Source organism: Barbus barbus (genome assembly GCF_936440315.1).
Source record: "Barbus barbus genome assembly, chromosome: 18".
NCBI classification, from domain to species: domain Eukaryota; kingdom Metazoa; phylum Chordata; class Actinopteri; order Cypriniformes; family Cyprinidae; genus Barbus; species Barbus barbus.
The window spans coordinates 28,050,331-28,065,759 of record NC_136746.1 but is presented as its reverse complement, the minus strand read 5'-3'; the positions used below and the strand labels follow the sequence as shown (position 1 = coordinate 28,065,759).

General features: G+C 34.8%; 1 protein-coding gene across 2 annotated transcripts; it reads right to left on the bottom strand.

The window, feature by feature from the left end:
• Positions 1–598: 598 nt before the first annotated feature.
• LOC306883844 (transmembrane protein 87A-like) lies at positions 599–13,893 on the bottom strand. 2 transcript variants are annotated; one of them, XM_079439335.1, is made up of 20 exons: positions 13,550–13,893; positions 12,373–12,433; positions 11,783–11,874; positions 11,560–11,694; positions 9,781–9,837; positions 9,642–9,686; positions 9,450–9,543; positions 9,279–9,340; positions 8,709–8,892; positions 8,116–8,215; positions 6,330–6,423; positions 5,586–5,657; positions 4,439–4,547; positions 4,299–4,357; positions 4,104–4,207; positions 3,924–3,997; positions 3,736–3,806; positions 3,396–3,448; positions 3,270–3,300; positions 599–2,687 (listed from the first exon to the last, which is right to left on the bottom strand). In XM_079439335.1, exons 1-20 carry the CDS (start codon positions 13,748–13,750, stop codon positions 2,646–2,648), a joined length of 1,740 nt encoding a protein of 579 aa, XP_079295461.1. In that variant the 5' UTR covers positions 13,751–13,893; the 3' UTR covers positions 599–2,645. The 2 variants fall into 2 exon arrangements, with proteins under 2 accessions (XP_079295461.1, XP_079295460.1); XM_079439334.1 differs by having other exon boundaries at positions 3,909–3,997; positions 13,550–13,714.
• Between the last annotated feature and the right edge of the window lie 1,536 nt (positions 13,894–15,429).

Here is a 15,429-nt window from a genome sequence, read left to right as displayed (position 1 = left end):
ACGAACAGTAAAGACATTTATAATGTTACAAATCTTGTTTGTAATCTTATTAGAGACAAGCAGATGGGTTAAAATGAATGTTTTCAACATTGATAATAATACATTTTTCTTGAGCAACAAGAAAGCTCCACAGGTATAAGACATGCTGTACTTAACATTTAGTTAGGGATGCCCCCTTGTGGCCTTACTGGAAATATAGACGATGATAATAATACATATGATTTTTTTTTTGTTTGATGGAAAACAAAAGGCTAGCCTTACTATAAAGATGCTTACACTGCTCTAAAGTGAATGGAGATGAAGGCTGCCTTCCTCCAAATATATATAGTAAAATGTGAATGAGTGCATTAGAGAATTTAGTCAACATTTAACTAACAGACATGGTTAAGTTGAAATTGGTGAGGAATATTGGTAAACCTCTAGAAATCTAAGAGAATGACCTACATTAACACTATTATCTTTCACAGAACAGACAAAATGACACTTTCATGGTCAACTGTCTTATCAAATATTTGCTGTCACCTTCAGGACATTGTGAACCCTTTTAAAAAAACAACATATGACATTAAAATTAATAACTCACAACGCCTCACAACTTGACTGTAATAAAGAGTCTTTTATTGCAACCCACATTGTTTAACATGAAACTGAATAAACATGCATGTAGACAGAAAACAAGACCTGAGCTCTACAGGATATCAAGTGTGCTTTCTGAATAGTGTGAGCTCGCATTTGAGGAGGCCGGATGATTATTAGAGTTTTATGGAAGAAACAAAACAGAATGACACATGAAGGACAAGGTCAGCATCATACTGATAAATAAAGCTGCATCCCATGACCAAAAGAAATCACATTCACTTAAAGTGTGCTTTATAATAGCCTAGACACAAATCTGTAGGTTTAACGGATTTCGTTTCATCTCAAGGATGCATAAAAGAAATAAAAATAGATTTTTCTGAAGTTTAACAGTCATTCTGTTTACCACGGTTCAACATGGTAAAGCACACATTGTTCTGTTAAGCAGACATGTCACAGAATGTCCAACCAAGCCCAGGGCAGAAAAGGCAAAGTGATGATTTTACTGTGATACAGCAAAAAAAAAAAAAGACAGAGTTAAGGCTTCAGTATGCATCTACACAGAGATCCAAGATACATACTCTTTTCCTTAAAAGAAAAACAAATGCATTTAAAAGAATATTTCACCCAAAAATGCAAAAGCCACCCTAATGTTGTTTCAAACTCATATAACTATATTTCGTCAAATTAAATTCAAAAGCTGCAAGTCTTCATGCTACTTCTTTGCATACAGTTAAAGTTGAAGCTCCAAAAAATGCATCATAAAACGTGCTATATTTCAACTTGCACAATAGTTTTCTGTAAGAAACAAACCAAAATTGAACTTAAACCTCATTCACAAGAGCATTCAGTTTTTATGTTGCGAGGGGTAAAGCTTTTGGCCAACAGAGGGTTCAATTTTGCTCTGTTCCTCGCACAAAGCGTTCATATTATTTCTGAAGACCTGGAATTATAGTGCACGAGTTGTATGCGCTGCTAAATTTTGCTTTAATATTCTCTTTTTGTGTTCTGTTTCTGCTACGATTGAAAAAAAAGAAAAGGTAACTGGGAATTTATCAAACAATTGTGATTTTTCCTCACAATTCTGATGTTTTTCCTCAGAATTACAAGGTATAAACTCGCATTTCTGAGAAGAAAAGTGAGATGTAAACTGCAACTGGGGAAAAAAAGAGCTGAGAGAAAATGTTGAAACTACCTTTTTTGTTTTTTTGTTCCATGGTGTATCTCAGAAGTATGAGGAAAAAATGCTGAATTATAAAATAAAAAGATGCATTTACTTTTTTTTTTTTTTATTACTCTTGTGACCAAAAGAGTCTTCCATAAATAACAGCATGCAGGTTTGAGTCAACGCGAGGGTGACTAAATAGCTATTTTAATTTTGGGGTGAATTCTTCTTTTAAGTGAGAAAAGTTTAGTTGGGCTCTCTACAAAACAAAACAACTTTATAAAATTATTCAGAATATATAATGAATCATTCTGCCCATTTAAATTACTCCCTGCACACAAACAAATCGGACACACCAACAGACATTCTACTGTTCACATCATGTGCTGAAATCATAGTCTGAAATAACACTTTATATACAGCCAAAGACTAACTTGTCGAAACGGAGAAGACGCTTTGGTCAACTTTAAGTTCCTTATCAATGTTTTTCCAGATGGAGTGACACACACACACACAAAAACTTAGAATGGTTTCACCCATTCGAATACTCGCTCACAATTTTGACAGGTTTGTCATCACAAAAATGTATAAACATAGTCCGTCGTCTCTTTATACAGATTGACGATGACGTTAAAGTCTTCTGGACGTTTGAACAGTTCAAGAAAAAAAAGAGAGGTAACACCTCAACAAAGTTCAGGTAGTACTGCGTCTAGATCAGCTAGGATGCATCCACTTCTTCGGCACGATTCCTTCAATTTACCCAAAAGCTGCCAACCATCCGGACCAGAGGAAGGAAACAGTCTTGAGTCTGTGACTCTCTCCGGTGCGGGTCAGATGCCAGTTACAGGAGCAGCGGTTTGGTTGATCTGTGGAGGTTTGCTTCAGCTGCAGCGCTTTCTCAGCCTCACTCCATTTTAGACATCTCATACTTGGTGGTCATGATCTCCTGTGTGAGAAACAGGCATTAATTAACTCATTTATTCATGTTCCACAAACATAAGACATAACAATAAACATAAAAGTGAATAAAACAATGTTATTTTAGTGTCACCAGATATTAAATATCACTAGATACTACACTGATGATTTTATTAAAATTTTGAATGATTTTGTATCTTTATATTGTTGCTTTTTTTTTTTTGGTATTTCTATATTGTTTTGTTAATTTTTATTTCGGTTTTAGTTAAAGGGTTAGTTCACCCAAAAACGAAAATTGAGAATTTTCATTTTTGGGGGAACTAACTCTTTAATTATTTTAGTACGTCAAATTAAATTAAATTTTTATTTTATTGGAAACTAGCTGAAATAAAATAAGTTAAATTTAAATGATTTTAGGTTAACAATTATTTTATTTAAAGTAATGAAAATGTGTTTTTATGGCTTTCATGATAACCCTCGAACTAGATCTGATTTTATTTCTACCCCAATGCATCCCATTTCAGAAGAACACAGTAAAGAAAAACAAAGGCTAAATGTAAAAACTTAGTTACAGCAAAGCAAAACTATGATAGAAATCAAGTTTGCATACCTCATCTGAGTCAAGAAGAACAGGAAGAGCTCTGAAAATAAAAGTGAATAATTGCATGAATAATTACAAATTTACATGGGCACCAGAGAGAGTATGTATGTTTTTGTCAAACAGAAAACCACCTACACATCAGACAGAGAGGTAGGAATATTCTCCTCCACCCACTTCAAATCTTCATCCTGAAACAATCAAAGATTTTATTATAACATTTAGTGATATTTACGATTTTATTTGAGGATTCTCTGCTGAATAAAAAGTTCAAAAGAACATATTTGAAATATAAATCTTTTTAACATTATAGGTGTTTTTATTGTCACTTTTAATCAATTTAATGTGACCTTGCAGTATAAAAATTATTTCTTTAAAAAAAGCAAACATTTTAAAATCGTAAGAACAATATAATATAAAATAATAATATAAAAATTAAGCTACACGGGGCAGTTGATTTAAAAAAATAAACACTGACCGGATTGGCTGCTGCAGGCTTCCCCGTTCCATTGGTTTCTGTCTTAGCTGCCCTCAACTTTATCCCGTCAGCTGAGGATGAAAGATGCATATTAATTCACCCACAATTTTCATATATCAAAGTTTAGATACAATGCAATAACACCAGCCAACAGTGAAAACCTCAAGACGTACAAAAGTGTGACTGACCGATGTTTGCAGACACCAGGAACTCTTCAATCTCCTCATCGTCGGAGTCATCGATAAGCGGTGTGAACGCATACCTACACACAAAGCACATGTATGCAGACAGGACGCTGCTTTAGAAGACAGAGCAAGACAGCTGACTAGGATTTGGAAGAAACACGATGATATCTTCAGTATGCTTGCCTTTGGTTGTTGGCAGACGGCCTCCACAGAAACATGATGACCAGCAGTATGATGGAGAAGAGGAACCTCCAGAAAGCATCATCCACCCACAGCTCCATCCAGTCCTGCTCATAAACACACACCAACCAGTTTTAAATCATTTGGTTCTGCTCCAATCAGAGCAGAGCTGTAATCTCGGAGAGTTCAGACACTCACCGCCTGACAGTCTGCTAACCGGAACTTCTTCGTTGTCCAAACCATGAAAATAATGGAGGCTGAAACATGCCACATATCAGTCACCTTGACTGGGTTTAATTATTTCACTGTATTCCGCGATATTTCATGCTTTTACTCACCGAGAACAGCAAAGATGAGCGTGTTGGTGAAGTGTCTGTACAAAGACAACTTCACTGGGTTTCTTCTGAGTTTCAGAGTCTTAATGGTTTGTGCCAGACTGACAAATATGTGAGATATAGTCAAGGAATTGAGTCACTGACTTATAGGACCATAAGACTAGGAATATTACACGTTTAACCTAATAATTCCTATGTAGCCTGCTGTCAATTACCACAAACAAAATAATAACATGAAACCTACATTCACTAGAACAGACTTGTAATAAGCAGGCAGAACTACAGAATAATGTTGAAAATATGCAACTGTATAGACTATTACATTTATTATATTATGATATGCATATTATTTATAATATAGTTAAATATTATATATAATATTAAAATACCATGTGTGGTCATGCAGTGAAGTTGTGTTGATTTACTATCAAAGTTTGGGGTCAGTACATTTTTTTACATGTTTTCACCTTGGCTTCATTTATTTGATGAAAAGTACAGTAAAAATATTAGTATTCCGAAACATAATTACAATTTGAATTTTTTTTCTATCTGAATACATTTTAAAAATGAAATTTATTCCTGTGATTCAAAGCTGAATTTCCAGCATCATTACTCCAGTCTTCAGTGTCACACGATCCTTCAGAAATCATTCTTATATGCTGTTTTGCTGCTCAAAAAACATTTCTTATTATTATCAGTGTTAAAACAATTGTGCCGCTTCATAAGTTTATGGAAACTGTGGTTTTAATCAGGTTTAATTTTATTTGAAATATAAATTTTAAATGTCTTTACTGTCACTTTTGATCAATTTAATGCATCCCAGCTGAATAAAAATTGACCCCAGAATTTAGAAGAGTAGCGTATTTTCAGTGCTAAAATGGACCATCTTCCACTGGAAATTTACAGTAAACACATGCTGAAACATCTAAGGTAATCAACAGCATCGGCACCACATGCATACATATAATGCTGAAAATAATCTATATTTTTTTGTAGCATAATGCTTTGCAAGAAAGTCTTCAGATCTAAAGGGCAAATGATAAAAAAAGTAAAATAAAATAAAAAAAACTCATCAGGCATCATGCAGGAATAAAATACTGCCCAATAGACAGACTGTGCAGGGGGCACACACAGCTTCCCAAAAGGATATCCACCAACACAGAGAGGAGTCAAGCAGAGCCAGGGGAATGTTGGCTAGCAGGGCCAGGTCAGAGTCTTTAGCCTAAGAGATATGCACAGAGGTGGGGAAAATAAGGAATAGGGAACAGTAGGAACAGGTACTTCACACCACTACAAAAACTGAAAAACAAACGACAATGAAACTAAAAATCATACTCAAAGGAATAAGCACAATTTTAATGCTTCTCAACTACATGGTTATAGTATGCAAGAAATAATTTACATTTGTAAATGACAGAATTAGTTAAAACAGTTCACCCAAAAATGAAAATTCTGTCAAGAATGAATAATGCTGGCAACCAAACCGTTTTGGTTCCAATTGACTTCCATTATATGGACCAAAAAGTCAATGGAAGTCAATGGCAACATTCTTCAAAATATTGTTCAACAGAACAAAGAATGTTGACATGAGGGTGACTAAATGATGACAAAACTTCATTTTTGGATGAATTATCCCTTTAAAACCTGGTTGGTATAATTCTGTTAATTAAATGAAATCTTCATAATCTAACAGGCTTGATAGGCCCATTGGAAGGATATGAACCAGATAGCAGAAGAATCAAACACAGCTAGTATAACGTACGTGACGAGGGCTGGTCCATAATCTCGACCCTTACAGATCAACACCAAACACACTCATTATTGACAACAAATATAGTCTAACTGACAACTGAATAACAAAATAGTTTAAAAAGAACCAGGATGTCAGCTTTACCCCAGTGATCCTCAGAATGCCCTCAATTGCAGCAAATGCGAAGTAAAGCACACCCAGACCCACCACTCTGTGCATGACTGTGCCCAAACGCGGCCTGAGTAAACACAAAAACATCACCATCGTCATATCACGCCCTCTAAAACCACTCAAAAGAACAGTTCACCCAAACATGATAATTCATTATAAAGCTTCCTCCAGGGAAAAAGTCACATCAAAATATTTATTTAGTATGCATGCAGCTTTTCACTTCTCTAGATGTTAATTGATGGACTGGAGTGGTGTGGATTATTGTGATGTTTTTATCAGCTGTTTGGACTCTCATTCTGACGGCACCCATTCACTGCAGAGCATCTATTTCTGATGGAGTGCTGGGGGGTTTTGGCTTGGGGATGGGGCAGCATGCAATGACTGTGGCAACTTTAACATTTGAAAGGAAACTATGGCAAAGTTATTGCTTTCCTTATTCAGACTGATTTTTTTCATGAATATATGGTTGACCTGAAGAATGAAAGCTTGGAAAATTATGAGGTATATCACCGCATATCGACACTAGGGCTGTGACGATACACTTCACGAGATACAGATACTTGGTTCAGTAGAAAGAGACAATATTTTAATACTATTTTCAAGAAATTTTCAATGACAAAATATTTGTCTTTTAATTACAAAAAGTAAAACAATGCAGTTGAATTTAGAAATATTTTAACTAATCTAGGGCTGTAACTAATGATTATTTTGACAATTGAGTAATCTGATATTTTTATTAACACAAACAGACCTAAGTGAAAACCAGGCTTTAGTATGACTATTTATATAATGATGAGGCAATAATAATTTGCTCACATAAAATATCAAAACCAAGTAATTACATGGTTTTATTGAACAGTTAAAATACATAATGTAATATGCCTATACATAATATGAACATAACCAACTTAAGTACATTATGCATTATAACAAATACCTGCAGAGGGCACCAATGGCCTGGCGATGTTTCACTTTACAGCGTGATTAAACAATGTTTAAATCCATTAAATTTTAATATTTTGCACATGCAGAAACGTTTATTTTGAAATTGCGATGTACAATACATGGCATATTTAGACATAGGTTGATGTATTCTGTGTTGGCAAAGGTTTATAAATGATTTACGTTACAAATCTAGTGGGATAATGCACATTGTTTTCCCAGATGAACGTTAACAATTCAAATTCACAGCATGTGCAGAGGATAGGTTTAGCCCCTTTCACACATACAGTGTTTACTGGTAAATTACCGGCAAGTTACTCTTAAGAGATCATGTGTGAACAGGACCTTTTCAAAAAATCCCAGTAAATTTGTTCTGGGAATCATATCGTTCTTATGGAGATGACATGATTACTCTGAGCTGTTTACAAAGCTCCGCTGCTTTTTAATGAGCTTTTTTATGTAAATATGCGCTAGATGTACATTTTTGATCATTGCACCTCGCAGCTTTTTTAATGTGCCGCACATTCATCAGGGCTGCGACTCTGCAATTGGATACTATTACGCGCATGTCACGTTTATATGAGCAAAAAATTCTGATTGGCTAGTAATGTTAGTTTGGTTGAGAGTGAAAGCTGTGCTCCTCTCATACCATTGTTAGGCAAACTCCTGGACTTGATAGTGATAAACAAGATTTTTTTTTTTTTCCCCGAAGCCAAACACTGCACCCCGGAGATCCGGCACGGTGCCAGAGAACTTTAAGCCCTGACTATTCCTTTAATGATCTTGAAACCTGCCAATCAATGCTTTCATTACTCACTTGACAATGCCATAGCCCAGACTGACAATGATGACAAGCAAACGCGCCAGAGTCCTCTTCAGAGCAGAGATGAGCTCGGCAAAGATCAGCAGACTCTGAGCTGGAGAGAAGACACACAGATTCAACTTTTAAACATATTGATTTATTTCCAGTTTGTTTTTCAGTAAACACCAATGTGATGCCTGATGCAGACTAATTAAAATGTCTGAATGTAACTGCATTAGACAACAAAATATCGATCCAGGTGTCATTCATTTTAAAGAAAGATTCCATTTTAAGGTTTTAAAGAAAGGTTACATTTAAATTGATAAAATAATACATCTATCTAGTGTTAAAAATTAAGACAAAGTTATTGTGACACTTTGTTTTAAACTGAAAACTCTAAATATAAAAACTTATCACAGTTTTGTTGTATTTTTGATCAAATAAATGCAGTCTTTGCACTAAAATTCTGGAAAGATTCTAGATTACACTGTTTTATCTTATGCAATGACATTCAGACAGTTATACGTGCGACTTAAGTGTCTAAATAAGTTAGGACATTGTAGGTGAATTGAACAGCTGAGGAATAAAGAGAGTGTATTTTGACTAACATGCTGAGCCCACATTGTTAGTGTTCTGATATTCAGCACAGAAGACGGCCTTCTCTATCATGCCCAAGAATATGACTCCTGCAATCCAGAACTGGATCCTCAGCAGGTCTTTCCAGTAGCAGGATGCCCAGAAGAACCACAGCAGTGCGTACAGGATGTACACCACACACATCACCATGTAGAACTGAAGAAAAGAGAGGGAGAAACACATACGAAATCATGCAAAGATATTATAATAGAATTTTGTCCATCAGGGATTGATTGGACTGTTGTATTGCTATCGGTATAAATTTGTTATTTAACTTTATTATTGATTATAATACATTAAATAAATCAAATATTTTTTTAATTCAATTAAAAAAACAATACTTTTTGATTTCTTTGTGATATATTTATTCATTTATATTTTTAACTTCATTTAAATTTTCTTTTTATAATTAAAAAAAAATTCTCTCTAAACTTTTCCACAGACCCCTAGCACTCCTTTGAGGCCCCGCTGTGGTCTCCAAATCCCGCTTTGATAACCCATCATAGAATACTGATAAGCAAATGAGAATCTAAACTACTCACGATCATGAGAGGCCATTCGGTGACAGAGAGATAGCCGTGGGTTCCCTTCATCACAACACTGACTGAAACACAATTAAGATAAGATAGCATGAGAGAAGATCATGCAGCCATACAGAAACAGCTACATATACAGACATCTCTGATCAGAGCAGATAAGGTACTTAGCCCTACAGGTTAAATTCCAGTTGGCATCCTGTTTGCTTGAATTGATCTTCACTACCAGCAGGTAGGGCCCGTCCCTCCAGGTCGAAGCAATCACATGTTCCTTTGCCAACAAAGGAATTATGTGCATTACTCAACAAACCCTCAATCTATTGCTGTTGCCATATAATACTCCATATATTATATCTCAGAATGTCTTACCGTTGTTCCAGCCTCAGCAACAGAAGAACTTGTGAAACTGCCATCCTTATTTTAAAACAAAGAAATATATATATAGCTCTTTTTGAGATGTTTGAGAAGTAGTAGTTTCTGAAACAGGAACATCAGTCAATGGTTTTACCTCTAACTCGCTTTCCAACTGAGCCTGGCTCACGGTTTTCGGTTCTTCTTTTGATTTCTGCAGATAAACGTGTAAAAGACACTGAAAAAGGCAAGTTAACACTGAAACTCTTAAGATGCAATTATGAAATAAAGATTAAAATCAGTAAATTTTCCGGAAGTTGAGAAAGAGGCTGAAAACATCACGCTTCATATCACATTTTTGTGATCAATAATTATAGGTTAGTATTTGTTGAATTACCTTTCATTACTGATTTTAATCATTTTAAGAAATATCATTGTGTCTGGAAACACAGTCAATGTGAGAAAGAGATTTCTATCACATTGTGGTAATGAGGGGAAAATGTGCTTGTAAATATACTCGGCATATTTCATAAAAAAATAAAAAACAAAAACGTTATTTATTTATAGAAATAAAGGCCTGAAAATACAGTAGGCATCAGTTTGTTAATGCAAAATTCAATTTCATCTTTTTTATTTGCAAGTCAAATAAATATAAATATGAGTACATATAAACATAAATAGTAAATGTTGAACCTTTTAAATTTTGAAAAACAAATGAAAAAGAAATATTGTTTAGGCAACTAACAGAAATCAAATACGTTTAAGTATTAAAATTACTAATACAGAAATAAAAATAAAGCTAAATATACAGTGGTGGCCAAAATGATTAGAACAATAGTATTTTCACCAGCTAAAAAATGGTTTTATATCTTTTGCTGTAGTGTGTCAGTCAGTTTACATTTCCAAACATTCATTTTGCCACATTAATTATAATAATCCAGTGAGATCTTTGAAGTAGCTTCAAAGAAACCTACCTGCAAAGCTCCTGAGAAACTCTACTCAAGTGGGTGGTACTATAGGGGTGGTGATGGCGCAGTGGATAAGACACATGCCTTTGGTGTGAGAGACCCGGGTTCGAATCCACTGTAAGACACCAATGTGTCCCTGAGCAAGACACTTAACCCCTAGTTGCTCCAGAGGCGTGCGACCTCTGACATATATAGCAATTGTAAGTCGCTTTGGATAAAAGCGTCAGCTAAATGAATAAATGTATGTAAATGTAAGTGCACCGAGGGCAAAAGCTGCTTTAAATGCAAAGGATGCTCAAACCAAATGTTGATTTAATTTAGTTCATAGAAGTTAATTGATAAAGAATATCTGTTTATGACATTATTTTTGACAGCATCCTCATTTTACACAAGTGCCTAAAACTTTAAACAGCACTGTAGCTTTGCAGGTAGCTTTCTTGAAGCATCTTGGAGACGTTGCCACAGTTGTTCTGGATTGAGTCTGTCTCAGTTTGTTCTGTTTCTTCATGTCATTCCAGACAGACTGGATGATGATCAAGATCAGATCTCTGTGTGGAGCACTGGCTGCTGTCAGACAAAAATCTCACTGGATTATTACAATGAATGTTTGGAAATATAAACGGATATTTTCTACTGACACACTACAACAAAACATAGAAATAACTGACTTAAAACCATTTTTTACCTGGAGAAAATACTAGTGTTCATTTTGGCCACCACTGTATATACACACATACATATAAAACAAATAGAAATGGCAAAAGCACATAACAAAATGACTCAAATTAAAATGAAAACTGAAAGGCATAAAATTAAAAGCTTATTCAAAATATTAATAAACACGATAGAATATAATAATGCTAAAAAACACTGACCGTAGCTTATTTCTCTCAATAAAGTTGACAGAAAAAGGTCAAGCTGTAAATAGGGCATACATTACTGACTGAAATCTAGCAGTGTGAACGTACATTGAGCATGGGGAACATGTTCATGCCATTGCGGCAGGATAACTCCCTGTATTTGTGCTGAATATACTGTCCGGGTGCGAAAGGGTTCGGGTCCAGACTCTTTCCTCGACTCAGTGGCGTCTTTTCATACATCTCCTGACCGAGCAAATAAACAAATGATAAACAAACAAAGAGTATCACAGACATGCTTTAAGGATTTCAGAAGCAAACAGCTGCCACTCACTTCAATATTGTTGTACTCATTGTGACAGGGGTAGTATTTCAGAAACCACTGAATAGAGAATGTCACTTCCTCCGGACACCCGAAAGACATCACTGCAGAGAGAAAAGAGATCCTTATGTCACTATGCAACCAATACAGGACATGTGTTTATTAAAGGAGTAAGTAGTTCAACCAAACATTTCTCATCCTCAGGTCATCCAAGATGTCATGTTTGGAGAAATAGTAGCATTACATCACTTGCTCACCAATGGATCCTCTGCAGTGAATGGGTGCCGTCAATTTTTTTTCTTCAAACCGTTGCTTCCTCTTATGGACTAATATTTAATGATGTACTGGAGTGGTGTGGATTACTTGTGGATGTTTATCATCAGCTGTTTGGATTCTCATTCTGACGGCACCCATTCACTGCAGAGGATCCATTGGTGAGCAAGTGATGAAATGCTACATTTCTCCAAACCTGCTCTGCTGAAGAAACAAACTCATCTTGGATGGCCTGAGGATCAGAAAATGTCCAGAAATGTTTCATTTTTAAGTGAACAACTTCTTTAAGCTTTATCTTCAGTCAATGCAGAAATAATAACATTACACACCTCTTAGATAAATGTCAGTGTCCTTATACATGGCTTTTCTCAACAATAACGGTCTTGATGTCTGGAAAAGAGAAGAAAAAACAATGTCAAATTCTTTCTACAGTTTTCCCCGTAGAAAGTGCTCAGTAGGAAATTAAACTGGTGTGATATGGCATTGTCTTACAGTGGCAGCCACTAGAAACCTCGAGACAGGCCTTTAAATATTTGATAAGCCCTTGTCACAAACTTTACACCGATCATATGGACAATCAAAGGTGACAGCGTCACAGCTCGATGACAAACAAATGACACGTATCTGACTCCTTTATACTGAATACTGAGTAAAATCCTAGGCTATTAGGCTGTAAAAAGCCTTCTTCTGCTGTCATACAGCAAACAGTAACAGATGTTCTTTGTTTTCTCAACACCTTTGTACTTTACAATGCATCAAATTAAATTTACAAAAGTGATTTTACATACATGAAAAGAATATTATATGCAAGTAAAGTGTCGACTTTATTATATCGAATAACTTTTGTGAAAATATGGGTTTAATAATGTTCTAATTGTCATTCAGCATATACAAACATAAAAGAAAAAGTGATCATACTAAATTGTAAATGATTAAAAACATGGTTTAAATTATTAAAAACTTTTTGTTGATCAAATGGGTAAAACTTGACAATTTTGTTTGACATGAACTGCTGTTGATTAATGAGATTTCAATGTCTTCTATAATAAAGCTATATATATATATAACTTTTCATCTTTGATACACACACTTGCATCACAGCAGCGCAATACATGTTGCAAAAATACAATGCAATATTCAACCATTTGATCCTGACAGTATTATTAAACATCATCTCTCATTATCCCAGAGCCTTTCATGGCAAAAAAATAAAAACAGTCTTATGTTTTGTAACGTTAGAGCTGCAGCATGCAGCATTGAGCTAGTCCTCAGCATATGGACACAGTTTAAGAGTGTTTTTTTTATCATTTTAATGACTGACAGCTGTCTCATAACGTGTCGTTCATCTCTCATTAATTTCTAGAGCATGTCTTAAAAATAGACAACATAAAAAAAATCACATAATCCAAGAACTAATGATGCCCTGGTATCTAATGCTAGCTGTTAGCATTTGGAGTCGTCGCTCGTTTTCATCCATCTATAATCATAAACATCATCCACACTCACATTAAGCACTGTAATAGTCCACAGGCCCATCTCTGGAGCGGCGGTAGCTCCATTTAATGATGAAGTGATGAGGAGAAATGGGACAAAAAAGAGCAAACGGCTGCTGTTCTGTATCCACCGGCGGCTACTGTTGGCCATGTTTACTGTCCAGAGACGCGCGCGCGCGCGCACACACACACACCTGTGCGCGTGACACGTCATCCCGTGCGGTCAAAAATCGCGTTAATTAATTATTTAACTGTCATTCGTGTTAAAATGTAAATGCCGTCGCTACAACATTTCTATAGACCGCTAAGCGCTGGACATCATTTAGGGGCTATAGAAGTATACTTGTTTTGTGCCTCCTGTGAAGCTGAGCGAAGAAAAAAAATAAATCTTCTTATGCAACTGACTTTTTTTTTTTGACTGGTAATTTTCTAAAATCTTTTTATCCATGTCGGAGCTTTTGTGCACTCACTTTTCATTATTATATATATTTTTAACATTTTATACATGTACATTTAATCATTTAGCAGATGCTTTTATCCAAAGTGGTTTACAAATGAGTGCTGTGACAAGTCTGTAATTATAACTGATCATTAATTATTGCAAAGTCATCAAAACTGGCTCATGGCATCAGAACTACCCAAAATCAAAATGATCGTACAAACTCGTTTATTTATTTTATTCTATTTTATTATTATTATTATTAGATATTTCAATGTATTTGGAAGTCACATCAAATATTAATTAGCGTAATTAAAAAGACGAACAATGGCTTATCTCTCTTTGTTATATAGCCTAACATTGCATTGACTGAATATGTATATTTTTGTTGATTAAAACTCAAAAGCCTGTTCTTATAATGATATAGCCTAGTCATGGATACCATGATCAAATAAATAGTCATTTAAATATATATATAGCAACACAATATATATATTTAGCAACACATAACCCACTTGGAGCCCAGGGGCGTCGCTAGACCCCTTTTAATGGGGCACATGCCTCAGTATAAATCTCAACTTTAAGTTTTAACAGTTTACTTACCAAATAGGCCACAACAGGTCAACAAAAGTCGCCAAGATAGTAAAACACGTGCTCAAAAAATCTCTTATCACATCGGGTAGGTGTAGAGAGGTCCTATATTGTCCCATTTAATAATTTGAATTAAAATTATAATTTACACTCAATGTTATTATTGCATACTGTTTTATAATGCTCTACAATACTGTAAGGTGCGGATAATTGCCACTATTGAAATTAGTATAAATAGCAGAAATTCCTGCTATTTTAACATAGTGTAAATATAATCTATAGTTAGTGTAAATAACATATCGCTAAGAAAATAGCCTACTGCTATTTTCACATGTAAATAGCATCTAAGATTAATAAATGCTGTTGAAGTGTTGTTCATTCTTAGTTCTTATGTTAGCCTAATTAATGAAGTCTTTCCAAAATATTGTTCAAATTGTTACTACCTTTCGTTATTATTTTGGAATAAAATGTAAAAACTGCATAAAACACTTGTATAATGTATAATAATTATTTAAAATATTAAATAAAATAAAAAATAATGTTAATAAAATACAAAATAGAATTATTTTTGTTCTCTCTTTTTATATAACGTTTATGCGAAATGTGAAAATATTAAGTGTAACAGGCACATGACTTTATATATAGAGCACCAAACTAAAGTAAGTCTCTAAATAATATCGATCATCTTATTTTGATCATTATTGGCTCCTGTTTTTTGTGTGAAGCAGGAAGGAGAGATGGTGAGTTTGAGGGAGGACTTGATAAACAAACTAATGTGCATCAGACGGGTCTCGGACATTAGAGGAAAAAGTCTCAGGAAAACATGTCAAGTCTGTAGAATTGCATTGTTGCTGAGAAAAACA

Excerpts from the sequence above, each read along its gene's own strand:
- LOC306883844 (XM_079439335.1), bottom strand. The coding sequence starts at position 13,750 with ATGACGTGTCACGCGCACAGGTGTGTGTGTGTGCGCGCGCGCGCGCGT. Across the intron at positions 12,434-13,549 it reads GGACTATTACAGTGCTTAAT|ACATCAAGACCGTTATTGTT; the intron begins GTGAGTGTGGAT and ends TCTCTTTTCCAG. Across the intron at positions 9,544-9,641 it reads TTGCTGAGGCTGGAACAACG|GAACATGTGATTGCTTCGAC; the intron begins GTAAGACATTCT and ends TTGTTGGCAAAG.